Source organism: Canis lupus, chromosome 36 (genome assembly GCF_011100685.1).
Source record: "Canis lupus familiaris isolate Mischka breed German Shepherd chromosome 36, alternate assembly UU_Cfam_GSD_1.0, whole genome shotgun sequence".
NCBI lineage: Eukaryota > Metazoa > Chordata > Mammalia > Carnivora > Canidae > Canis > Canis lupus.
Genome location: NC_049257.1, coordinates 26446205 through 26472542, shown reverse-complemented (window position 1 = coordinate 26472542; position 26338 = coordinate 26446205). Strand labels below are relative to the sequence as shown.

At 43.3% G+C, this 26338-nt stretch overlaps 1 protein-coding gene and 1 long non-coding RNA gene across 2 annotated transcripts; both read right to left on the bottom strand.

Annotated features, from left to right (window-relative positions):
• Positions 1-2396: 2396 nt before the first annotated feature.
• LOC106558298 lies at positions 2397-6258 on the bottom strand. The gene is made up of 2 exons (XR_005384853.1): positions 4490-6258; positions 2397-4399 (listed from the first exon to the last, which is right to left on the bottom strand). It is a non-coding gene; the product is annotated as an uncharacterized LOC106558298 (long non-coding RNA).
• Positions 6259-8189: 1931 nt separating this feature from the next.
• On the bottom strand, positions 8190-23982 carry DUSP19 (dual specificity phosphatase 19). The gene is made up of 4 exons (XM_038585049.1): positions 23698-23982; positions 19164-19210; positions 14240-14392; positions 8190-8607 (listed from the first exon to the last, which is right to left on the bottom strand). Exons 1-4 carry the CDS (start codon positions 23921-23923, stop codon positions 8335-8337), a joined length of 699 nt encoding a protein of 232 aa, XP_038440977.1. The 5' UTR covers positions 23924-23982; the 3' UTR covers positions 8190-8334.
• Positions 23983-26338: the final 2356 nt, after the last annotated feature.

The window sequence follows — 26338 nt, the reverse complement described above, 5'->3', positions numbered from 1 at the left end:
CAGCAATTGCACTACTAGGTATTTACGCAAAGGATACAAAAATACTGACTCAAAGGGACACGTGCACCCTGATGTTCATAGCAGCATTATCAACAACAGTCAAACTACGGAAGGAGCCCAAATGTCCATCGACTGATGAATGGATAAAGAAGAGGTAGTGTACACACACACTCTGAAATACTACTCAGCCATGAAAAGGAATGAAATCTTGCCATTTGCAATGACATGGATGGGACTAGAAAGTATTATGCTAAGCAATATAAGTCGGAGAAAGACAAATACCATACGATTTCACTCATATGGAATTTAAGAAACAAACCAGATGAATATAGGGGAAAAGAGAGAGAGAAACTATGAGACACACTTCGTAGAGAACAAACAGGGTTGATGGAGGGAGGTGGGTGGGGGTGATGGGGATCAAGGAGGGCATTTGTGATCATCACTGGGTGTTACATGTAAGTGATGAATCACTAAATTCTACTCCAATTAATATTACACTCTATGTTAACTAACTAGAATTTCAATTAAAACTTGAAACAAATGAAAACTATGATTTTTAGGCATATTTTCTTACAATGAAAAGAATACACCATTGGTATCTGTAGACACATTTTTTCCTGGTGATGATAAACAGGTAATTGCTTTCTTTAAACTTTTTGCTGTTGTTAATTAATATTACCATTGTAAGAAGATGCTGGTAAGGGGCACCTGGGTGGCTCAGCAGTTGAGCATCATCTGCCTTTGGTTCAGGGCATGATCCCAGGGGTCCTGGGATCGAGTCCCACACTGAGCTCCCCACAGAGAGCCTGCTTCTCCCTCTGCCTCTCTCTGTGTCTCTCATGAATAAATAAAATCTTAAATAAAAGAAAGAAAGAAGTTTAAACAACATGGGAATAAGTGATGTAAAGGGCAGCCCCCCCCCCCCCCCAGGGGCTGAGAATTCAAGGAAGAGCATTCCCAGGTTGGCACCTGATTGCTGTTGCAGTGGAGCCATGGCCCACTGGATGGCCGAGGTAGCACTGCGACGCTGAGTGATGGAACTTGCTGGAAGCCCCCCCAGGATGCTACCACACAACCAACCACCCGAAGGCCTACCTGGGGAACCTGCCGGCTGGTGGGCCTCGGGATCTGAGCCAGGTGGTGGAGAAGCTGCAGCTCCACAGGAGCCGGGCCACCTTGGGGTACCAGAACCCCACAGAAAGCCCCCCCCTCCAGGTCTCTCCAGAACACTACATCTTGCCAGTTGTCACAGGGAAGTTCTCCAGCCCTGGCCTCCTCCTTGCGGAAGCAGTGAGGGTGGGGTTGGAGCTGAGGGACACTAAAACAGCCACATCACCCCTGTTCCTTCCTATTATGAGTGATGCAAAATATCACACAGAACACTCTCGCTAATGATCTGATTTCTAAGTAATTTTGGTAGAAGACTTTACCTGAGGTAAAAGGCACTTGTATTTGCTGCTGCTTAGAGTCCCTATGTGGGTCCTGTTCCAGACCTGTCATTCCCACTGTCACCTTCAGGCCCCATCAGACAGGCTGCCGAAGGACACTGTGGACTCTGCCAGGGCTGAACTGTCCTCTGCAGTGGCTGGTATTAAACCGCCACGACGACCTGCGTCAACTTTTGCCCCTTCCTTCCTCCCTCCCTTCCTTCTAACAAGCGATTTTTGAAAAGACTTACAAAGAGATACACACTGATGTACGTAAACAACATGGTAAAAAAAAAAAAAAACAAAGTCTCTGTCCTCTTTGGGAGCCCAAGCTTTAACGGAAAAAACCAACAAAGTAGAAAAGTAAAATATAGAGAATGTTGGTGATGATTCGGGCATGCAGCAAATCAGGGAGGAAAGGGAGATAGAAGTGTTAGGGACAGGGGCAACTTTGAATAGGGTGGTCAGAGGAGGCTTTACGAGGGGCTAACCCTTGGGCTCGGGTCTGATGTTGCGGGGGTGGGGTATGACAGGTAGAGAGAAAGGCTGTTTCGTGGTGGAGTCTTGATTATGCATTTTCAAGCAGATGCCGGGGTGGCTGCAGGAGGGAGGGAGAAAGCAGTCATCAGGGAGGCCGGAGCCAGACTGTGCCCAAATCATCTTGGTGCTGTCACGGTTGGAACACTCAGGAGTTCAAGAGTAATTCAGCATATTCTCTTGGTTTAAAATACGAGTGTTCTATTGGAATTTCACTGCCAGTTTATCCACCGCAATGACAATTATAAGATCTCACTTTAGCATTTCATATCCTCAAACGGTTGGCGCAACAAACCTCCACATAGACCTTTAACTAACTTATATTCTAAAACGTGTACTTTCGTGTTTTGCCGACAGAAGGTTTAACCCAGAATTTGATAACAAATAAGTAGTACATATTTTGGAACAAACAGCCTCAGAGAAACAAAGATATTAATAGGGGAAAACAGTAAATGTATTATTTTTATTAAAGTGTATCAATACCTAGAAACAATAAAGGGTACATTATAAATATGAATACAAAATAAGTAGATCACTTGAAATAGAAAAGTTTAACCATAAGTTAACTTTTAAAAGGATATCAATGGAAACAAATCATAATTTGTTAACTGTAAATGCCACTGTATGTAAGAATATAAACCTTTAAAATCTTGTTTAGATTTTTAAATAACTACAGCATGACTAGATATGTTAAGGATCCTTTAGGCATAAAAATTATTACTTAGAGACACCTAGCAAACCAAATACAGCTGACCTCTGAACAAAATGTGTTGAAACTACACAGGGCCTCTTAGTGCAGATTTTTCTGCAGTACAATACTGTAAATGTGTTTTCATTATGTGATTTTAATTTTTTTCTCTAATTGTTAGAATATAGTATATAATGCATATAACATACAAAATGTGCTGGTCACCTCTTTACATTATCAGTAAGGCCTCCGGTCCACGGTAGGCTGTTGGTATTTGTTTCAGGGGAGTCAGAAGTTACACATGGATTTTTTACTATGTGGGGGGTTGATGCCCCAACCCACATTGTTCAAGGATCAACTGTAATTTATTGTGCTGTATTTTTGTTTTAAAATGTACTGCAGTTTTGTTTATAAAGGTGTTAATTCATTAACTGAGTAATATTGTTAAAACAATGCTGACTTATATACTTGCTACACTTTGAGTATTTGAAGAAATTTTTTTTTTTTTTTAAGATTTTATTTGAGAGACAGAGTGTGAGAGAGAGCATGAGTACGGGCAAGTGGAGAGGGAGAGGGACAAGCAGACTCCCCGCTGAGCAGAGGGCCTGATACGGGGCTTGATCCCAGGACTTGAGATCATTACCTGAGCCAAAGTCAGGGACAACCAACTGAGCCACCCAGGCGCCCCTGGAGGAATTACTTTTGAGGGGGGCTTTGTGCATTTGAACCTCATTTGAGTTACTAATAATCACACTGACAAATTCAGGAAAGTTCCCCACCACCACTGAAATTATCCACCAGAATCAAAGCAGGTTCCCTGTGTCAAACGCAAAAAAAATTTCTAATTCTATGTCCATACATTTCAATCAGGGTCCAAAGGGAAGAAGGGATACAGAAGTAAAGCTGCAGTAACAATTTTAAATATTGTACTCCATTTTCCCTGAAATCTTTCTCTTAGTCTAATGGTCTAAATTTTACCCAGAACCAAGAAAAATATTTCTTCAGTTTTCCAAAAATTTAAATAGTTCCTGTATTTTCCATTCAAATTATATATGATCACTAACGTATATTAAAGCACAAAGTTAGCAAAAGATTTAAAAAACATTAACCTCAAATAAATATAATTTTTATCATATGTTCCAGTATCTTTGTTCTACTTATCTTTTTCAGCTTGATAGGAAGGCTGTATATTTCTTTTAAATGTTTAAAAGCAAATGATATTTTAATTTCCTCCTCTCTCTAAAAATGGTAGAAAAAATCCATTTTAAAATAGAGGCAAAAAGTCCTTGAAACACTTTTCCTCTCCTCGAAACAAACCTATACTTGGTATGCATTTTTAAGACTTTTTAATATGGGAGACAGATGATCATTATAAACAATTTTCTTTTTATAAATAACTAGGTCTGACACAGTGACATATCCATGGGGCACACAAGAAACATGCTGTGCGTAACATATATAGGAGATACACCATTGCCTTATACAGTATCCCTAACTTAAAAAACTGAATTACATTCACTGATTTATTTACCTATGTTAGATATAGCAAACTACTATCATTTAGATAAAACAATATTGATGTTCAAAGCACTTCTGTAGCTGATACAGAAGGTATGTGTTTGCACCATAACCAGATAACTGACAACTAAGCACACAAACCAGAGACAAATAATATACTATCTGCTATGAACAAGTTCTAGTCAAGGCTCCATGTCACAACATCTAGTGGCTGAAGACTAAAGAGCACCTAGTAAAAAAAAAAAAAAAAAAGATATTTAAATAAATGCTTTCGTGCAAATCGAATAGGTTCACTTAGCAAACCCTCAGCAATACTGACCATAAAGACAACATTATATATCAGTCTCATGCTTGAGAAGATTCCGCCTCCTTGGTCTGCTTCCAAGAGTTCACTGTAGGTAGGTCACCCACATTTGTTACTTCTCAACAGAAGCAGAGTTCATAGCTGTGCATGTGATGGCATCCTGTCAGGGTATAAGCAATCTCAAAACATCAGTTGCATTTATCAGTTCCACTTTTCGATCTTGACAGCGTAAGGAATATGCGTTCTCAAATACACGGAGGTACTCAATGTGCACTTTCCAACTTACACATAGGAATACGCTTGTTCTCTATAATGTGTATTTAAGAAGGGCTCGAGACTTTCTTAATAAAATCTAGATGGCGAATGAAATTTTCTAAGTCATGAAAGGCTATTCGAAAGCTATTAAATAAATTCTATCCCAATTACTGTGATTAATTTTAAATACACTTTATTCTGAATGATTCAAGTAGTATCTTTAAACAAATTTATAATGTACAGAGTTCAGCCTTGCCAATATGGAGACTTAATTTAAAAAAAAAAAAAGAAAAAGAAAGAAAACTATTCAAAGCCTCTTGCCAGAGATAAAATTGCAAATGATTTTAGGCTTTCTAACAAAGGACTTAAAATTTCTCACAAAACCATAGCTCTTCTTTCTTGAAAAATACATTCTCTAGTAGAATACCAAATTAGAAGACAGACTTGAACAAATCACACCCAAAGCATGATCCTTCACCATAAAATATATTCCCACAGATCCAAGGAGATAAAAAATTATGACATGTAACCCAAAAACAGAAAGCTAGGGACCTAGGATATGAAAAACAGCATGAGACCAGATCACCAAAAGAACCATAAGCTCACAATCACATGACAACATCTGTACAAAAGTTTTAAAAATTAAAAAATAAATAAATACAGGCAATAGAATTAAGTTAAAAATAAAAAGAAAGTTCATTTTCACAAAAGGACGTAAAAAACTTTGTGAATACTGTAACCACTATATAAATACAGGCATACCCCAGAGATATTGCGGGTTCAGTTCCAGACTACAACAAAGTAAATATTGTGAGTCAAATGAACTGTGTGGCTTCCCAGTGCATATAAAAATTATGTTTACACTATAGTCTACTAAGTGTGCAATAGCATTATATCTAAAGAAACAATGTACATATCTTAATTTAAAAATACTTTATTGCTAAAAAATGCTAACCATCATCTGAGCTTTCAGCAATCCGTAATTTTTTTGCTGATGGAGGGTCATGCCGTGATGTTGATGGTTGCTGAGTGATCAGGGTGGTGGTTGCTGAAGGTTGGGGGGACTGTGGCAATTTCTTAAAATAAGACAATAATGAAATCTGCCGCATTGATGGACTCTTCCTTTCACGAACAATTTCTCTGTAGCACGAGATACTGTTTGATAGCATTTTACCCACAGTGGAACTTCTTTCAAAATTGGAGTCAATCCTCTCAAACCCCGCTGCTGCTTTATCAACTAAGCTTATGTAGTATTCTAAATCCTTTGTTGTCATTTCGACAATCTTTACATCATCCTCACCAGGAGTAGATTCCATCTCAAGAAACCACTTCCTTTGCTCATCCATAGGAAGCAACTCCTCATCCATTACAGTTTTATCATGAGATTGAAGCAATTCAGTCACATCTTCAGGCTCTACTTCTAGTTCTAATTCTTTTGCTATTTTTACCACATCTGCAGTTACTTCCTCCACTGAAGTCTTGAACCCGTCAAAGTCATCCATGAGGCCTGGAATGAATGTCTTCCAAACTCCTGTTAGTGTTGACATTTTGACCTCTTCCCATGAATCACGAATGTTCTTAATGGCATCTAGAATGGTGAATCCTCTCCAGAAGGTTTTCAATTTACTTTGCCCAGATCCATCAGAGGAATCACTGTCTGTGGCAGCTATAGCCTTACGAAATGTATTTCTTAAATAATAAGACTTGAAAGCGGAAATGACTCCTTGGTCCATGGGCTGTAGAACGGATGTTGAGTTAGCAGGCATGAAAACAACATTAATCTCACTGTACATCTCCATCAGAGCTCGTGGGTGACCAGGTGCATTGTCAACGAGCAGTAGTATTTTGAAAGGAATCTTTTTTTCTGAGCAGTAGGTCTCAACCGTGGGCTTAAAATATTCAGTAAACCACGTTGTAAACAGATGTGCTGTCATGCAGGCTTTGTTGTTCCATTTGTAGAGCACGGGCAGAGTAGATTTAGCATAATTCTTAAGGGCCCTAGGATTTTCAGAATGGTATATGAGCATTGGCTTCAACTTAAAGTCACCAGCTGCATTAGCTCCTAGCAAGAGTGTCAGCCTGTCCTTTGAAGCTTTGAAGCCAGGCATTGACTTCTCCTCTCTAGCTATGAAAGTCCTAGATGGCATCTTCTTCCAATATAAGGCTGTTTCATCTACATTAAAAATCTGCTGTTTAGTGTAGCCACCTTCATTAATGATCCTAGCTAGATCATCTGGATAACTTGCTGCAGCTTCTACATCAGCACTTGCTGCTTCACCTTGCACTTTGATGTTACAGAGACGGCTTCTTTCCTTAAACCTCATGAACCAACCTCTGCTAGCTTCAAACTTCTCTTCTGCAGCCTCCTCACCTCTCTCAGCCTTCATAGAATTGAAGAGAGTCAGGGCCTTGCTCTGGATTAGGCTTTGGCTCAAGGGAATGTTGTGGCTGGTTTGATCTTCTATCCAGACCACTAAGACTTTCTCCATATCAGCAATAAGGCTGTTTCGCTTTCTTATCATTCGTGTGTTCACTGGAGTACCACTTTTAATTTCCTTCAAGAACTTATCCTTTGCATTCACAACTTGGCTAACTGTTTGGCGCAAGAGGCCTAGCTTCCGACCTATCTCTGCTTTCGACATGCCTTCCTCACTAAGCTTAATCATTTCTAGCTTTTGATTTAAAGTGAGAGACATGCGACTCTTCCGTTCAGTTGAACACTTAGAGGCCATCGTAGGGTAAATAACTGGCCTAATTTCAGTATTGTTGTGTCTCAGGGAGTAGGGAGGCCCGACAAGGAAGGAGAGATGGGGAAAGGGCCAACTGAATAGTCACCACATAAGCAGTATTTATCAGTTAAGTTCACCATATTACATGGGTCTGGTTCGTGGCACCCCAAAACGATTACAGTAGCAACATCAAAGATCACCGATCACAGACCACCAGAACAAATACAATTTCAATGAACAAGTTTGAAAGACTGTGAGAATTACCAAAATGTGACACCAAGACACAAAGTGAGCAAATGCTTTTGGAAAAAATGGTGCCAATACACTTCCTCAATGCAGGGCTGCCACTTTCAATCTGTAGCACATATAACATCTGCAAAGCACAATCAAGTAAAGTGCGCCTGCATTGTGTCAACCTTCAGATTTTGGTTATATCTTTTTGGGAGGTTTAAAGTATTAGTTTTTCATCTCAAATTCTTTACACAGAAATTGACCACCCTCTGAAATAGTAAGTGAAGTAGCACTTCAAGTTTTTTCCTTCATGAAAATATTGCTGGAATAGAAAAATACCAAAAGTCTTAATCAACTGATTTAACCTTTCCATGCTCGAATAAAGATTTTGAATGTAATTCTTTTTCTTCTACAGAAATCAAGCATTGGTAATACATTATTTTTTCTTAGCAAATCAAAGCAGCATTCGATCACACATTATAATACCAAAGAAAACATCATATAACTTAAAAATGTATTTATACTCTAGCTCAAGACAATCCATTCACCTCCATTTCTACTTGAAAAACGCCAAGACAGAAGTAAGTTTTTACTGGTCTACTTTTCAAAAACAAGGACGGGTAGCTGTAGGGGCCAATGCAGAAATTACAGTTGTCCTTTATCTGCTGGAATGTGACTCACAGACTGGTCACCCCTTTCTGACTCCTGTATGTTGTCACACTTAGTGCTTTCTTTGCCCTGTTGATATGTACGAAGCTGCTCCATGAAGCCAGCATTTGGACATATGGAAGGCCTTGCATTCTTCACCAAAGAAAAAGCACTGGTAAATGAGAGTTCTTCAGAATTCATCAGGAATCCTATTACAATTGCAGCAGCCCTGGAAACTCCTGCATTACAATGAACCAGAACCACTCCATCCTGTAACAAAATCAATGAAAAAACCTCCATTATTCACTTGGAAAGGTTACTAAATCACTTGTACACTCTTACACTACTTGAAATTATAAAAGGAGGTTCATTTTATTAATTTGATTCAATGTATTCAATTAACAAAATTTAATTCACTGGGCAGCCCGGGTGGCTCAGCGGTTTAGTGCCGCCTTCAGCCCAGGGCCTGATCCTGAAGACCCGGGATCGAGACTCACACGTCAGGCTCCCTGCATGGAGCCTGCTTCTCCCTCAGCCTATGTCTCTGCCTCTCTCTCTCTCTCTCTCTCTCTCTCTGTGTCTGTCATGAATAAATAAAATCTTAAATCCGCCAATCAACCAACCAACTTCTCTTCCTACCCCTCCTCCCCCCGGAAATGAAATGCTTTGACAATGTATTTGGAATTTTGAAAAAGTATTTTTTATCAAACTGAAATAATCTACTAAAGTACATGTAAGAGCCTAATAAGCTTAGTAGATACATATCTATAACTAAGAGAAAAGTCACAGGTCATGTATGTGGAAACTTTTTTTTTCTTTTTTCTTTTTTTTTTTTTAAATTTTTTTATTTATTTATGATAGTCACACAGAGAGAGAGAGAGGCAGAGACATAGGCAGAGGGAGAAGCAGGCTCCATGCACCGGGAGCCCGACGTGGGATTCGATCCCGGGTCTCCAGGATCGCGCCCTGGGCCAAAGGCAGGCGCCGAACCGCTGCGCCACCCAGGGATCCCGAAACTTTTTTTTTCAAAAAAAGTTTGAAGACTTTATTTGAGAGAGAGAGAGAGACCTCGTGTGAGAGAGCAAGCACAAGTGGGAGGAGGCAGAGAGAGATGCAGGGTCCCCGCTGAGCAGTGAGCCTGATGCAACGTGGGGCTCGATCCCAGGACCCCAGGATCATTACCTGAGCCAAAGACAGACACCCAACTAACTGAGCCACCCAGGCGCCCCTGTTTTCTTATATATATGACTATTTCCAAATTTTAACTGCTTCTGTACAAGACGGGCTAACGCCAATACTCACTCTACATACATGGAACTTTTCTGTGTATAATAGCTCGTTTTTATGAGATTAAAGACATTTAAAAAATCATGTTTCAGTAAGTGATGAAAACTAGTAAGGAACTTCTCTCAAAACAAACCAAATGTTCCAAACAGACCCAGAGTGGTAAGCGAAATGAAAGATAACAGTCAATGTCATTTTTAGTATTTCCTGACTACACACTAGTCATCTGTTTTGAGCCATAATATGCCTTTGAAAATGAAACCAGCTTTATTTTCAGTCTTTTACACTATACATTCAGTGCCAGCTCATGTTTAATGTTAGTATTTTCTTCTTTCTTATATCTTGTATGTAACAGCCACCTTTCTGTTGCTTTTCTACAGCCTTTGAAATGACTTATTTACCTTTTATTACTCTGGTATCAAAATGTCCTCGCAAGTATTCCCACAGGGGCTTCTGGGTGGCTCAGTCTGTTAAGTGTCTGGCTCTTGGTTTCCGCTCAGGTCATGATCTCAGGATGGGGAGATCGAGCCCCATACAGACTCTGTACTCATTGAGGAATCTGCCTGAGATTCTCTCTCGCTCTCCTTCTACCCCTCCCCACCTCGTTCTCTTAATAAATAAATCTTAACAGAAAAAAAAAAAAAGTATTCTCAGAAAAGTTATTGGCTTTATAGCCCCTTTCCAGAACTCAAAATAGTAATAATTTAAAAACTTATAAAGTGGGGCACCCGGGTGGCTCAGCGGTTTAGTGCCTGCCTTCAGCCCAGCACATGATCCTGGAGACCCAGGATCGAGTCCCACGTCGGGCTCCCTGCATGGAGCCTGCTTCTCCCTCTGCCTGTGTCTCTGCCTCTTTCTCTCTCTCTTTCCATGTCTCTCATGAATAAATAAATAAAATCTTTAAAATAGATAGATAGATAGATAGATAGATAGATAGATAGATAGATAAAAACTTATAATTTTTTCTTTGCACTTGCTGTTGTCCTCTCCCTGGAAAGCCTTTGTTCCTCTTCTTGGTCCAGCTAACACTGGCTTCTGTTCTAAGAAGTCTGTCTCTCTCTGAGTGAGATGGGGTCGGGGGAATAGCTCAGCCATCTTTGGGTACTGTGTCCTTAGTGCAATTTGAGGCACATAGTAGATATTCCAAAATGTTTGCCAAGCAAGTAAATTAATTTTGTTCTCCATTTCCAAGAAGAAAGTGTTCTCCTACAAATTTGAATCACTGTTTTGCTATGGGCAGACAGGAATCATGTTATAGTATTTCCAGTTTATCAAGCATCCTGTTTTCATGCTGTTGTGAATAAATTTTCAACTAGACCTTAAGCTCTTTGAGGGCAGCAGTATGTACGTATCCCTCATATCTTCTCAGAATAAGTAATTAATATTTATTGACAGATTAATGAACCAAGTTTAGGTTTTTATTTTTTTTTCTTTTTAAAGTTTTTTTTTTATTTATTTATTCATGAGAGACACAGAGAGAGAGAGAGAGAGAGAGAGAGAGAGAGGCAGAGACACAGGCAGAGGGAGAAGCAGGCTCCATGCAGGGAGCCCAACGCGGGACTCGACTCCAGGTCTCCGGGATCACACCCTGGGCTGAAGGCGGCGCTAAACCGCTGAGCCACCTGGGCTGCCCAAGTTTAGGTTTTTAAATGAATCTTTTGATAAATAAAAAAATATCAAAACGCTACCAGTAGTTATGTCCACATGGTGTAAGAAGGGTGAATTTTTACTTATCTTTGTATTTGTCAATTTTTCTACAATGACATAATTTACTTACATCATGTTTTTAAAATCACATCTCATAAAATGAGTAATAAAGTAAACATGGAATATCAAATACGTATTTTGATATTAACAAAACCTTTTGTACATAAAAAAAAAAAGGGAGTCAAATAAATTTTCATGAAAGAACTCTTATGACCATACAGGTTACCCTACTATATATACCCTCATGTGTATTTCTATCCCTTCAGGTATAAACCTAACAAATAATGCATGACACAGAGATAGTGGAAAGGCAGAGAAACCAAACAACAGGGTTTTCACAAGTTCAGAGGACAATGAGAAAACACATGGGAAACCAGAAGAGATCCCATTTGGCAGCTGCAGGTAGAAAGATAAAACAAGCAAGTAGGGTCTAGAAAGGTAGTTTTGAAATACTCAATTCACTGAGTAATCACATTTATTAAAACTCTGCATATGCAACAGAGAAAGTTACAAAAAGATCTCTTCTAGAAAAAAAAAAAAGAAAATTCAAGAATTCCATCGCTCAAACTAAGTATGTATTAATCTGAAGAGTAAAGAGTTTTCAGGGCAAGGAAATACTGGCTGAGGTTAGGAATGCATCATAAAACTGCTTGAGAAATCAGAATAGATTATGGAATTCCAGCACATCTTGTAGCAGAAACATCTTAGGTACCTCCTCAGATTCTCTTGCTGCCATCATCTCATGGGCTTGCTGCACCTCAGCCTCCACCCCTGTGGCCAACTGCTCCCCTTAGGCCTGATGAGCATTGCTTGCCTAAGAAGGCCTGGCTCTTGCCCTGTGCTGGTCTCTGCATAAACAAGTACACCCTGAACTTCTGAACGTGGATGAAAAGTCAGACCACAGGCCACTGAGCTTGGCTCCAAGGCAGCTGCAGAAGGAGTGGAGTGCTGTCACCAGGCGTTGGGCGACCAGTCACCACCCCCTGCCCCTCCCCGTGGATAAACTTTGACCAGCCTAGCGCAGGAGCTGACAGAGAGCCAGACAGATACGTGCTCTCCCCTCTCCCTCCCAAAGTCGGTGTGGAGGAGTGATTTCTTTGGGCTCCCTGTGGGGAGGTGCCTTATGTGGCAGAGCAGATACACCTGCTGAGCACCTGACTGTGTCACACGCAGCTCACGGTGCACTGTGCTTGGCAAAGTAAATGCACCAGCTCACGTGGCTGCGCATCCTGTCCTGAGTCACCTCCCTTTCTACCCACTCTCACTGCCCGTGGATTCCACCTCTCACCTGAAGCACCAGCTCTTAATCTTGGTTTCAGGGTCTGTGTTTTAGGAAACCCAAGCAAAGGAAACTTCTACTTAACTGTTACCCTTTCCACTTGCAACATGGACACATCTTCTAACATGAATATCATTTGGATGATGCCTACATTTTTCTCTTCCCATGTAAGGTCTACCTCACATCTCCCTAGAGAAGCAGCTAACACGGAAACGTTATCTTGCTTATTTTCGCACTATCAGCCGGCACATTGGAATGGTATGATCTAGACCCTATAAAATTTTTCATGAGAGAAAACACTGGGCAGTATTAGGCCTTGAATCAGAAACTCTCTTCCTCTTCTTTTATCTAAATATCTGCTATTAAATAAAGCTGAATGGCAGTCATTTTGCAGATGACCTAATGGAAAGCACCTAGAACAGTGCTGGGGATGTAAGGCATTCAATAAATATTACTAAATAAAAGGAAGGAAGGGAGAGGGAGTAAAAAAGGGAAGGAGAAAAGGTAGAAAGGAAATCATTAGCCAGAACTCAGCTAAGCTGGATTCTGATTGTTAGAGGTGCCCCAGGGGAGTTAACTTTCCTCTTTAAGTGCTTCTATCTATTTATCTCACATGAATTTTGTAAGAAATTATATACTAACTAAAAATGATGTCATTTCAAGGTACAATTACTGGTAACAGCCAACCTAGAAGCCCAATGTTGACTTGACTCTATTACCAAAGTTGAAGCATTATATTATCTGTTGGTCTTTTGAGGTCAGAAAACCAATGGACAGCTTCTGAACAACGTTTTCATACAATATCAGTAAAGCAATACACATATAGTCCTTAGAGCGGCCTATAATTTTCTACTGTTGACAATGCATAAATTCACTACTAGCCTTACCACAGCCACAAAAATGCATATTAACCTTTGTAAATACATTAAGAGGCCTACAGCAGCATCTATCCCTTACTCCACCTTATCTTGTAAATTGGTCAGAGGGCAGGTGGTTATAAATCATCAAAAGAGGGATCCCTGGGTGGCACAGCGGTTTGGCGCCTGCCTTTGGCCCAGGGCGCGATCCTGGAGACCCGGGATCGAATCCCACATCGGGCTCCCGGTGCATGGAGCCTGCTTCTCCCTCTGCCTGTGTCTCTGCGCCTCTCTCTCTCTGTGACTATCATAAATAAATAAAAAATTTAAAAAATAAATCAATAAAATAAAATAAAAAAATAAATCATCAAAAGAAATCTAAGCATATATAAACACAGGGAAGTTCAGTAAGTGGAGAATTTTATCTCCTAACACTTCTCAGGAAGCCCAGGAAGATGAGAAATTAATGTTAAGAGTAAATATCTCATTGAAGGGCGCCTGGCTGGCCCAGCCAATACCACATGCAACTTGTGATCTCAGGGTCATGAGTGCGAGCCCCACGCTGGGCAGAGAGATTACTTTAAAAAAAAAAAAATCTCACTAAGAAAAAAAATTTGGAGAACTAAATAGTTGTAGATGTTCATGAAAGATTGTTGGAGGGGAAATTTCATAGTGGTTCTCTCTGTATTCATTTCAAAAAGAATTAAGATTGGATAACAGATGGTCTCTTAAAATTTCTGCCTTTGAAGAACCTGTGGATCACAATAAAACTTACCTTTGCTTTTGCTTGTTCAATAAATTCAAAACATTCTGGAAAATAAGACAGGATATTGGTTTCAGGAAGATCCAATATAGAAATGCTCTTATATATAAAGTCACCGAGGAAAGCATTTTCAACTCCATATGCAACATTGAGAATGTGGGTCACCTTAAAGAAAAAAAGAGGATGGTTTTTAACATTCTTTAATGAATTAATACTAGGTTGATCAAAAAGAGAATGGCATGTTGAGATCTGTAACAAGAATAAACAATTTAGGCATCACTCACTTGAATAATTCTTGCAGGAAGCCTTCTCCGACTGCCCATCCCTCGCCAGAAGTGCTAATTCTACATTCCCATGGCACCCTCTACTTGCCTTAATTAGGCATTTAGAGATTATTTGTCTCCCTTGTGGTACTAGAAACTCCATGAGGGTACAAACCATGTTTGGTTTATTATTATTATAAGTAAGTACTGTTGAGTAAGCAGTGACTTTGGCACAGAAAGTACTTAAAATACTTGTCGGGGAACAAAAAAATCAATGATTATCCACATAAAAAACAGGAATAAGGAAAGTGCATCAGTAACACAACCTTCCCTTTCAATAATTATTTCCCAGTTTTCCTTCATATTCTTTATACATATGATGGTTCTTAAGTGTGCTGCACATTAGAATCACTCGATGAGTTTGTAAAATATGTCAAAGCCACCAGGCCTCAAACCCAGAGATTCCCATGAATTAGTCGTGTTGAAAGGACAGTCACAAAAGATTTTCTTTCAAATGGTACACAGAAGCAACTTTCTACTCCATCTATGCATTTGAATTCCTTTCCTACAGTCTACCAAGCATATGGAAGGAGCCAAGTGGAAAGTCAATTAGAAGAATCTGAAAGCTAAATGGATCAGAAAAATAAGGCCCTGTTTCTTGTCGTGACATGCCTCTCTGTACTCTTCTTTTTCTTCACATGGGTGTTAGGTTTTGCCTATTTCTGTATTTTCACGTATTTCACGCATATCTTAGAATATCTGTCCAGCTGTGCCTCTCTTGCCCCACTGCCCTCATAGTTGCAACTCCAGCAGTGCCCTACTCCTCCTAGCACAGCTGACTAGATTCAGGCAGACACTGGACTTAAACAAGACTGATCAAATTATTTTTAGAAATTTAAAAAACAGGTGTATAAGACAGCTAGAGTGGTCCACAAACTTCAGAGCTTTAAGACAGCCACTTTCTATTAGTGCTCAAATAAGTTGAAAAAAATTCTGCTCCTAAGAATAGAGTAGATGTGTAGAGAGAGGCCGTGACACCAGTGGGAGAGAGGGACCCTCTTGGATGGCAATCGATTCTCTAGCACAGCCACTCTCTGCCCCCAGAGATCCCCCTGAATCATTATACACATTCTCCTTCCTTCCTCTGGTGTTTGTGCTTCCCAACACAAAGAACACTGGTTAAGACACTACAGGAGTTAGGCCTTATGAAGAGAAAGCCACAGGCCATTACCTAACTGCCTTGTAGAAGACAACAGAAAAACCCTCAAATGTCTACTAAAAAAAGACTTTTAAAAAAATATTTTTTTAATTTATTCATGAGAGACAGAGAGAGAGAGGCAGAGACACAGGCAGAGGGAGAAGGAGGCTCCCTGCAAGGAGCCCAACGTGGGACTCCATCCCAGGACCCTGAGATCACAACCTGGCCAAAGGTAGATGCTCAACTACTGATCACACCCTGGGCCCTAAGAAAGACTCTCGAATACAGAGGAGATGGGAGAACTAGAAAGAAAGATAAGAACATTTTTTAGAAGATAAAGTCTGAAGTGTCCTCCTGCTTTCCCCAGTGAAGTCTTATCTATGTCAAGTCACTCAACACCAGTATACTCGTGACTGGGATTATGATTTTGCCCTTAATTATATAACATCATCCAATGTTTCACATTATTGATGTGTCTCCCTTGTCTTTACGACTATATTCTACATTCCCAAAAGACCAGGAAAGAGGTCTCTTATATACAGATGTACTCATGCATGTATATATATCTCACTATCTATATATCTTCACAGCATTATGGAGAACACCAAATGCGAATCTTGGGAAAACCTGCTGAAAGGTAAAAGTGCTTTATGAATATGGTGGGTTACCAATGCCTGGGGAATTTAGTTGTTGGGAAATACAATTTACGTGTGTACTGATTGGTTCTGATAAAAAAAAAAAAAAATTGTACTGAGTTACAGGTGGTGTTGGGGATGGGGACCCAGTCTAAAACCCTTTCCAGTAATTAAACCTACTTCCAAAATGTAGTTATGGAGGTCCTGACTAGAGTGGTTGCCCTTGGGATGCCCTTTGTAACAGGGATAATAATAGCCCCTTTACTGAGAACTTAGTACGTGCCAGGCATATAAGTTATCTCACTTAATCCTCACGTTTAGGTATTATGATTTCCAATTTTAATAAACTTTCATATTTTGAAACTGGTTCAAAAATCGTAACATTATAAAAAAGAAGCAGTAAGAAGCCTTGCTCTCACCCTGTCCCTATCCACTCCATTATCTCCCACCTACATGGTAACTACTTTTGTTGGTTTCCTGTACATTCTTCTAGAGCATCTTTAGGCAAATCATTTATCCCCTTTCTTACACAAAGGGAACACCTTGGGTTCCTCTCTCACTTAAATATGTCCTGGAGATTTTCTCACATCAGTATTTACAGACCCTTTTCTTGGTGTTTTTTTTTTTTTTTTTTTTTTTATAGCTATACAGTATTCTATGGTGTGAATGTACTATTATTTATTTAGCCAGTTCCCTCCCTATCAATGAACATGTGGGTTGTTTTCAATGATTTGCTATTATGAACAATATGGCAGTAAGTAACTTGGAACATTTTATGTTATAGTCTGTTTTCTATTTTCCATAGAGCTTTATAGGGCACACACCAGGCACTCAGATATCTTATTAATATAAAGCAACTATTATTACTGTACCTAAACATTAAAATGAAATTCCTATTGAAATTTCTGAAATGATCCTCCACAAGAGAATTTCTATTCATTATAGCATTTAAGTCCTAGAATAGCCCTTTGAAACATGCCATGCATTTAAATGAATAATCTAAATTTTGCCAAATTGTGAAACTTTTCACTAAACCCTCTTATTCAGCTGCCTAGTTTACCTTTGCTTCTTTTAGGCATCTAACAGGGTCACATGTACAGAGACAGAGGGACCTTTTAAACTTGCTGGGTTCACATAGCCAGGATGAACGTGAATTTGAACTAGCGTATTGTAAGGGGGGCTAGATAATGAAACACTTGCCAATGAATGAACTTATCAGTTTTTCTATTTTGCATTATTTCCCCAAGAAAAACTAACTTATTAATGTAAGCAAGACTTTGAAACTTGTTCTACTTATGTTAAAATATTAATCTAAGAAGCGCCTGGGTGGCTCAGTCAGTTAAATGTCTACCTTCAGCTTGGGTCATGATCCCACGGTCCTGGGATTGAGCCCCAAGTCAGGCTCCCTGCTCAGCCTCTTATTTATCTGACTTTGTGTCAAATAAATACAATCTTTTTAAAAAAAAAATTGACCTAAGATGGATCCTATTAGGAAATAACAGTAACTCTCATATCCTTATGTGATTCCAGGCCATGATCTCTTATTGTCATGCAGTTATTATTATAACTGTTACTGCAACTACCTGCCAACTAGTCTCCCCACCTTTAGTTTGTGCAACACTCCAATTTATTTTCTATACTTCCTCTGACAAACAATTTTCCTAAACTGCCAATTTAGAAATCTGGTCTTTTCTCTGGGTAAAGACCTTCAAAGACTTTGGCGTCAAGTCCAAAGCGTTTACTCTGGCTTACATGGACTTTTGGGATCTGACTCTTGCTTATATCTCTGGCCCTATTTCTTGGTATCCTCTTTCTCACTCTCTATTCCTGGGCTACTGAACTTTTTTTTTTTTCCTCTCTCTCTGAAAGCATTAGCCTTTCTCTTACTTCTAGGCCTCTACACAAATCATTTCTGCCTGTTCCCTCCTCATCCCATTCAGAGCACACTTCAGTATCATTGCCTCCAGGAAGATTTCCCTGACCTTACAATCCCTAACCCAACCCAATCCAAACAAACATGGCTGAAGGGCATCATCTCATACACTCTCCAATCGCACCTGCATTTTCCCATCAAAGTACATAGTACTCTGTCCTGAAGGTGCTTATCTGTCTTTCTCCCCTCCATGTCCCTTGGATTATAAGCATCACGTGAATAAAAACCTCTTGCATTCCTCAAACCATAGCAATTCCATGATGCTGAAATATTGCTTGACAAAGCAGATGGCTGAAATTCTTTTAGGAAATACTGAAATAAGTAATAAATCACATCCGTTGAGGGTGAGAGATGGCACTGGGGAAGAAGTGGTATGTGAGGTGGGGACTTGGACATGGGTAGATCTTGGACAAGAAGAGAGGAAAGTCTATCCCACACATAGGAACTACGTAAGCAGAGGCAAGAAAAAGCAATTCAAAGTCAGGTTCATGAGAATACATGAAGGGAGACAATATAAAACTGGAAAGTTGGGTTACAAATCCACACATTCTAATTAGGTACAATAATTTTTGCAACTTTATTAAAATGACAACTAAAAAATTAAACTCTGAAATGGGGAGGGGCCCCTTGGTGGTGCAGTCAGCTAAGTGTCCGACTCTTGGTTTCAGCTCAGGTCTTGACCTTGAGATCAAGCCCTGCATCGGGCTCCAAGCTCAGCAAGAAATTTGCTAAAATTTTCTCTCCCTCTTCCTCTGTCCCTCCCAGTGCTTGCTCATTCTCTCTCTCTAAAAATAAATTTAAAAAACCCCACCACCAAAAACTCTGAAATGGACTAATAACTTCCTAAATAACTGTAATAATTAAAATACTTCCTATACACGGTGCCAGACCTGAAGCATTTTTTTACCTTGTGCTTTTTCAGAGTATCCAGATCATGAGCAGCATCTTGTGACCCTATAAGAAATAAATCATATCACCATGATCATAAAAACAATCATCCTTTTTAATCTAATTTTTACAATAATCCTATTAGTTATTCATTTATTTTAAAAATACAACTTGGGAGGACTTCAACGCAGCACTCTAAAAGACAATTTAGAAATATTCATTAAGGGGTGCCTGGGTGGCTCAGTTGGTTAAGCACATGCCTTTGGCTCAGGGAACCTGCTTCTCCTGCTCCCACTCCCCCTGCTTGTGCGCTGTCAACCAAATAAATAGAAACATTGATTAAAAAATATTCATTTTGTATATATCTTGTCTTCTAAAATCCCACTTCCAGCAATTTGTCTTAAAAGTCCCTGGTATTGCAAAGATTAGCTATCAGGATGTTCATTATAGTATTGTTTATAATACAAAAAACAAACAAAAACTCCAAAACAAATAAAAATTTTCAACCAAAAGCCTAATAATAAGGGTTGGGTTAAATAAGATAGGGTACACTGATGTAGTGAAATATATATATACAACCATTAAAATGAGACTGCACAGGCACCTGGCTGGCCCAGTGCATAGAGTATGTGACCCTTGATCTCAGAGTCATGAATTTGAGGTCCCACGTTCGGGATAATTTACTTAAAAACAAACAAACAAAAAACAACCCAACGAGAATACAGAAGGCAAGGAAATATATTCTCGATATATTAGGTGATGATACCATTAGGTTACAAAACACCATCATCCATTTTTATATATAAAAAAAAATGTATATGCCTAAAAATGAAAAGGAAGTACTTTGAACAAAATATTTACAGTGGGTTTATCGGTGATTTTTCTTTGTCATGCTCGTTTGTGTTTTTTACAATACATACCTATTTCTTTTGTAACTTGAAAAAGGGTATTAAAAAACCACCCATAGAATGACTTGGTGCCATTTGGCTATGGAATACCCAATAGCTTAGAGCAAACACTGCTGGTCCCTGAATTCCACCCACATTCCGTGTACCAACAGGGCCATCCCCTTGTACCAGTTCTTCCTGTCAGAGCTGGCTCTCCAGATCTACCAAACTTGGAAAATGACTCTGGCTAATAAGCAAGATCAAACAGGAGATAACTGGTTAAAACAAAGTGAGTTAAAACATTTGAAAACACAGGGCATTTATTATTTAAAGATTTCAAATATTTTACTTTCCTAAATTAGGATCCATTTCTATGCACAATGTTTTTCTCACCATACCTACCTGGGGAACCTGCCAGCTTCTATTATGTGATTTTTAGATAGCTGAGAAGCCAGCAAGTACACTGGTGGGCCGATATTCTCCTAGTAATCTGAAACACACTGGTTTCTTACCGAGCCTACACTTAACTCTATTCCTAAAAATTAGTCTATCAAAATATCAACATCTGTTAAAGCTGGATGGTGGATACGTAGCTTTCTGTACTATTACGGCTTGTAATTTTCTATACATTTGAGATACTTCGCAATTAAAAAATAATTTTAGTTTCCTGCAGGAAGTTCTAAATCATCTCTGGGGGAAAAAAATGGCTTCCAATAAATTCAATGCTATTATTCTTGAGACCAAAAAAATGCAACTTGTATGCTCTGCCTTTTCAAGCAATAAGAAAATCATATGAGTGTGTTAATAGGTGGGGCAACAATTTAGTCAGCATAAATGGATTTCAGGTAATTGGCTTGTATGTGTCATCTAATATTTGGTAGCATTAGAGTTCAAGTTAATTTTCTCTAAATTCTAGATATAAACATCAGCTTTTCTCCTTTTTTAAGTGGTTGCTTTGTGTTACAGTCCTGTGTTAAATTTTTATTGGGAAGATACCTCATTGGGCAGCCTTGGTGGCTCAGCGGTTTAGCGCCGCCTTCAGCCCAGGTTGTGATCCTGGAGACGCGGGATCGAGTCTCACATCGGGCTCCCTGCATGGAGCCTGCTGCTCCCTCTGCCTGTGTCTCTGCCTCTTTATCTGTTTCTTGAATAAATAAAATCTTAAAAAAAAAAAAAAAACATTATACCATACTGGGGCAGCCCAGGGTGGCTCAGCGGTTTCGTGCCGCCTTCGGCCTGGGGTGTGATCCCAGAGCCCCGGGATCGAGTTCCATGTTGGGCTCCCTGCATGGAGCCTGCCTCTCCCTCTGCCTGTGTCTCTGGCTCTCTCTCTGGGTCTCTCATGAATAAATAAATAAAATCTTAAAAAATAAAATAAAATAAAATTCTACCATAGTATTTTAAACCATTATTGCTACAATGGAAGCTGAATAACCAAAAAAGGTGCCTGGGCGTGTTTTCCTTCCTAGGAAGAGTGGTGTGCAAGTCCTGGGTAAACCTTTCAGACTAGCTAAATGACCCCTTAATTTTTCACTGGGCTTCAGAAACTAGCTGGGGACATTTATCTGAAATGCAAGATAGCTCATGGAGCGATTAGTGCACTGCATAACACAGTAACAAATCCGGTGTGAGCTGTGATTAATTTGTTTCAAAGACTTTTCACCACCTCAGGATAACCCTGTGAGAGAAACAGATACCTTGGCCTTAGTTTTACAGGCAGGTTTCTTGGGGAACCACAGAGAATGAAGGACTTGTGCTAGTTCATCTACCAAGAGGCCGAGGAAGACTGAAAACCTGACTCCCTGGGGCATCCTAAACCACAGTGTAGACCAGGAGTGGATCAGACTCGGGCTAGATGCCCAGCTCTGTCATGTACTATGCGTGTTAGCTTGTGCAAACTACCTAACCCTTGTTAAATCCAGTTCCCATCTGTGAAACGGAGCTGATCATCCCTACTTTTTTTTTTAATATTTATTTATTTATTCATGAGAGACAGAGAAAGAGGCATAGACACAGGCGGAGGGAGAAGCAGGCTCCATGCCGGGAGCTTGACACGGGACTCGATCCTGGGACTCCAGGATCAGGCCCTGAGCTGAAGGCGGTGCCAAACCACTGAGCCACCCCGGCTGCCCCGATCATCCCTACTCTATAAAGAAAGGTGGTGTTTTTTGTTTTGTTTTTAAAGGAGATGCTGTGTGTGCTGCACAACAGGATGTGGCTATTTCTGACGCCCACCAGCTCAGGGTTTGTTCTACTCAAGAATGCATATATATGGACAAATCACTGGTCTTTCCAAGTCATAATTTCTCTATTCACAAATGAAAAAGAATCCAAATCGACTTAACACATTGCTGTCTTTTTTTTTTTTTTTTTTTAAAAGGACTAGTGTAGGGGATCCCTGGGTGGCCCGGCAGTTTAGCACCTGTTTTCAGCCCAGGGTCTGACCCTGGAGACCCAGGATCGAGTCTCACGTCGGGCTCCCTGCATGGGACCTGCTTCTCTGCCTCTCTCTCTATCTCCCTCTCTCTGTCTCTTATGAATAAATAAGTTAATAAATAATCTTAAAAAAAAAAAAAAAGACTACCGTAACAAACTCTTGCCAAGCCAACAGGTGTGTGTGCTTTTCATACCTGTGCTTCATTTACTATCTGTGGACCACGCACTGTATAGGGAAACAATATTCTCCACCATACAAGAAATCATAAAGCTGGGATGCCTGGATGGCTCAGGGGTTGAGCGTCTGCCTTGGGCCCCAGGGCATGACCCTGGGGGTCCTGGAATCCAGTCCCACATCGGGGTCCCTGCATGGAGCCTGTTTCTCCCTCTGTGTCTCTGCCTTTCTCTGTGTCTCATGAATAAATAAATAAAATATTTTTTTAAAAAAGGGAAATCATGGGCAGCCCCGGTGGCTCAGCGGTTTAGCACCACCTGCAGCCCAGGGTGTGACCCTGGGGTCCCAGGATCGAGTCCCGCATCTGGCTCCCTGCAGGGAGCCTGCTTCTCCCTCTGCCTGTGTCTCTGCCCCTCTCTCTCTCTTGTCTCTATGAATAAATAAAAAAATAAAATATCCTTTAAAAAAAAGGAAATCATAAAACTATCAAATCCACAGCTACAAAGTAAAGTCTCCTATTCCTTCAAGTCTTGCATCCCTCCGTAAGACTCCGAAAGCAGGCCCTTGGATGGGCCGCGGGAGGCTGGCCTTCCACCGGGTTCCCAGCAGCCCAGGAGGCAACAGGCACTTGGCTGGTTCGTTTCTGTGACCTCAACCCTTGCCTCTTCACAGTCCTACCTAATGAAAGCATTCCCTTTAACTTGATGATTTGGGAGCCTATACCCGTGTATAATCCGAGAAAATGCAACGTGGACATGCTATCCTGCAGAGAAAAAAAAAAAGCACCAGGCCGTAAGCTGTTCTCGAATCCAAGATCCAAGCAGCAGGTGCGGTGCGCTCCCAGCACCTGGGCTGCCTGCGGGTTATGCTGTGGGGCAGACACCACCGGCCGGCCCTCGCCAAGTCCCGAATCTGAGAAATAACGAGACATTTCGGCTTTTCGGGAAGATGCGTGATGAGACTAGAGCACCGCGCATCCGGGGGTTGGGGGGGACCCGAGGAAGATTCAGGGCCCGCAGGGGGGGGCGGAGGCAGCGGCAGGTGCGCGGACTCACCCAGCAGCAACCAGGGCTTCAGGACGGCGACCCGCAGGTCGAGGCTGAGGTCCGGCACGAATCCGCAGCTGCCCCCGCGGCCCGGCGGCCCGGCCTCCACCACGACACGCCGCGCGCCGTCCCATGTTTCTACGGTGGTCCTCCCGGTCAGCGAGGTCACCCTGGTGCATTGCTTCCGCAGGCCCTTCCGGGAGAAGGCGCGAATTTCCTGGCTGAGGGCGTGCATCCCCCGCGCCCCCGGCGCCCCGCCACCCGCTGCCGGCCAGCCCGGGCGGAACCGGAAACGGCCGGGGGAGGAGCGCGGAGTGCGCCTGCGCAGGGGCGGGGGCGTCGCCGTCGCAGTAAGGCGGCACCTGATTGGCCGCCGCCGCGCCTCGGGGCTGGCTACTTCCGGCGCCCGCCCCTGCCCCGCTGTCCGCGCTGGGCCGGCCGCCGGGCTCCTTCCGGCTGCTGTTGGCTCTGGCTCTCTTTTTACTTTTTTTGTAAGATTCTACTTATTGGTTCGTGAGGGACGCCGGGGCGCGGGCAGAGGGAGCGCAGGCGCCCTGCGGGCCGGTGATGTGATGCGGGGCTCGGTGCGGGACCCCGGGGCACGCCCTGGGCCGAAGGCGGAGCCCCCCCCCCCCGCCGAGCCCCAGGCGCCCCCAGGTCGGTCGGTGACCCCCGCGGGAGCTCCGGGCCCTCCGGGCGGGCACTGCCGGCGGAGCCGCTCCGCGTCGCTCGGACCCCGCGCAGGGGCCACGGCGGCAGGCGCGGGACGGGGCCAGGGCGCCCGGGCTCCTCCGCGGAGACCCCCGCGGGACACCCTGTCTGCGGAGCCCCTCCCCCCGCGGAGACGCCCCCGTCCTCGGAGCCCCCACCCGGGCGCGGATCCGCCCCTCCGCGGAGCGCCTCCCCCCGCGGAGCACACCCCTGGCCGCGGGGACCCCTCCCTCCACGGAGATCCCTCCTCCCCCGTCCTCGGAGCCCCCCCCAGCCCCCTCCCCCCTCCCTCCAGGGGCCCGTCCTCGGAGCCCCCTACCCCCCTAGTCCGCGGAGCCCCCTCCCCTCATCCTGGGAGCCCCCTCCCTCCACGGAGCCCCCCCGCGTAGCCGTCTCCCCAGCATGGAGCAACCCCCCCGTCCTCGGAGCCCCCCCAGCCCCCTCCCCCCTCCCTCCAGGGGCCCGTGCTCGGAGCCCCCTACCCCCCAGTCCTCGGAGCCCCCTCCCCTCATCCTGGGAGCCCCCTCCCTCCACGGAGCCCCCCCCGCGTAGCCGTCTCCCCAGCATGGAGCAACCCCCCCGTCCTCGGAGCCCCCCCAGCCCCCTCCCCCCTCCCTCCAGGGGCCCGTGCGCGGAGCCCCCTACCCCCCAGTCCGCGGAGCCCCCTCCCCTCATCCTGGGAGCCCCCTCCCTCCACGGAGCCCCCCCGCGTAGCCGTCTCCCCAGCATGGAGCAACCCCCCCGTCCTCGGAGCCCCCCCAGCCCCCTCCCCCCTCCCTCCAGGGGCCCGTGCGCGGAGCCCCCTCCCCCCCAGTCCGCGGAGCCCCCTCCCCTCATCCTGGGAGCCCCCTCCCTCCACGGAGCCCCCCCCCGCGTAGCCGTCTCCCCAGCATGGAGCAACCCCCTCGTCCTCGGAGCCCCCTCCGTCCACGGAGCCCCCCCACGGAGCCCCCTCTCCCCCCCGTGGAGCACCCCCCCCGCGGAGCCCCCTTCCCCCACGGAGCTCCCCCCCCCGTCCTCGGACCCCCCCCCGCGGAGCCCCCTCCGCCGGCGCCGCGCTCCCGGGCGTTTGCTGCCGGAACACCGGGGGTAGATTGGGGAGGCAAAGCCGCAGAAATCACGCCGTTCTCCGTGCGGTTGAGAGGAGCTCGGGTCTCGCCCCCCGCCCCCGCCCCCCCACATTGACCGCCACCGTTGGAGCCCTTCTTGGCAGCGAATGCGCGCTTTAAGGCTCCCTTACACGGTTGCGGGGACGCGGGGACGCGAGCACTCGGTACCCAGCGCCTCGACTCCGGGACAGGGTTCTGCTGACAAAGGGACGCCGCGTTTTGCAAACGAAATCACGAGGTTAGCGCAGCCGGGTGGCGCAGCGGTTAGCGCCGCCTTCGGCCCAGGGCGTGACCCTGGAGACCCCGGATCGAGGCCCGCGTCGGGCTCCCTGCGTGGGGCCTGCCTCTCTCGCTCTCGCTCTCTCTCTCATATGAGTGAATAAATAAAATCTTTAAAAAAGAAATCACAAGATTAAATACAAATGTTCCTTACCCCGCTTATTAAATGCTCTTACTAAGGCGTGTATTTGCACTTGCATACAGTGAAGAAGTTTCACCTAACGAAAACTCCCCCACACGACATACCCAGCTTTTCCTCGTTTTGAAGTTTTCTGATGTGGAACTGAAATAAACCAAGTTTCTCCCTGTTGAAGAACGAGCTCCAACACCCGGCTATCCACAGGGCCCTCCAACATAAAGAGCTGGAAAAAATGCTTTGCACCATCTCCACGATCACAGGTTCATCAAAATCAACTCTAAGCACACATTATTCTATATGTTTATCATACAATGATAAAAAAAAAGGGGGGGGAGCCCTATTAAATATTGAGCATTCCCTACTTGCTAGGAAGGGTGCTTGCAAGCAAGCAGTTTTTAGATTCTCAGGGCTA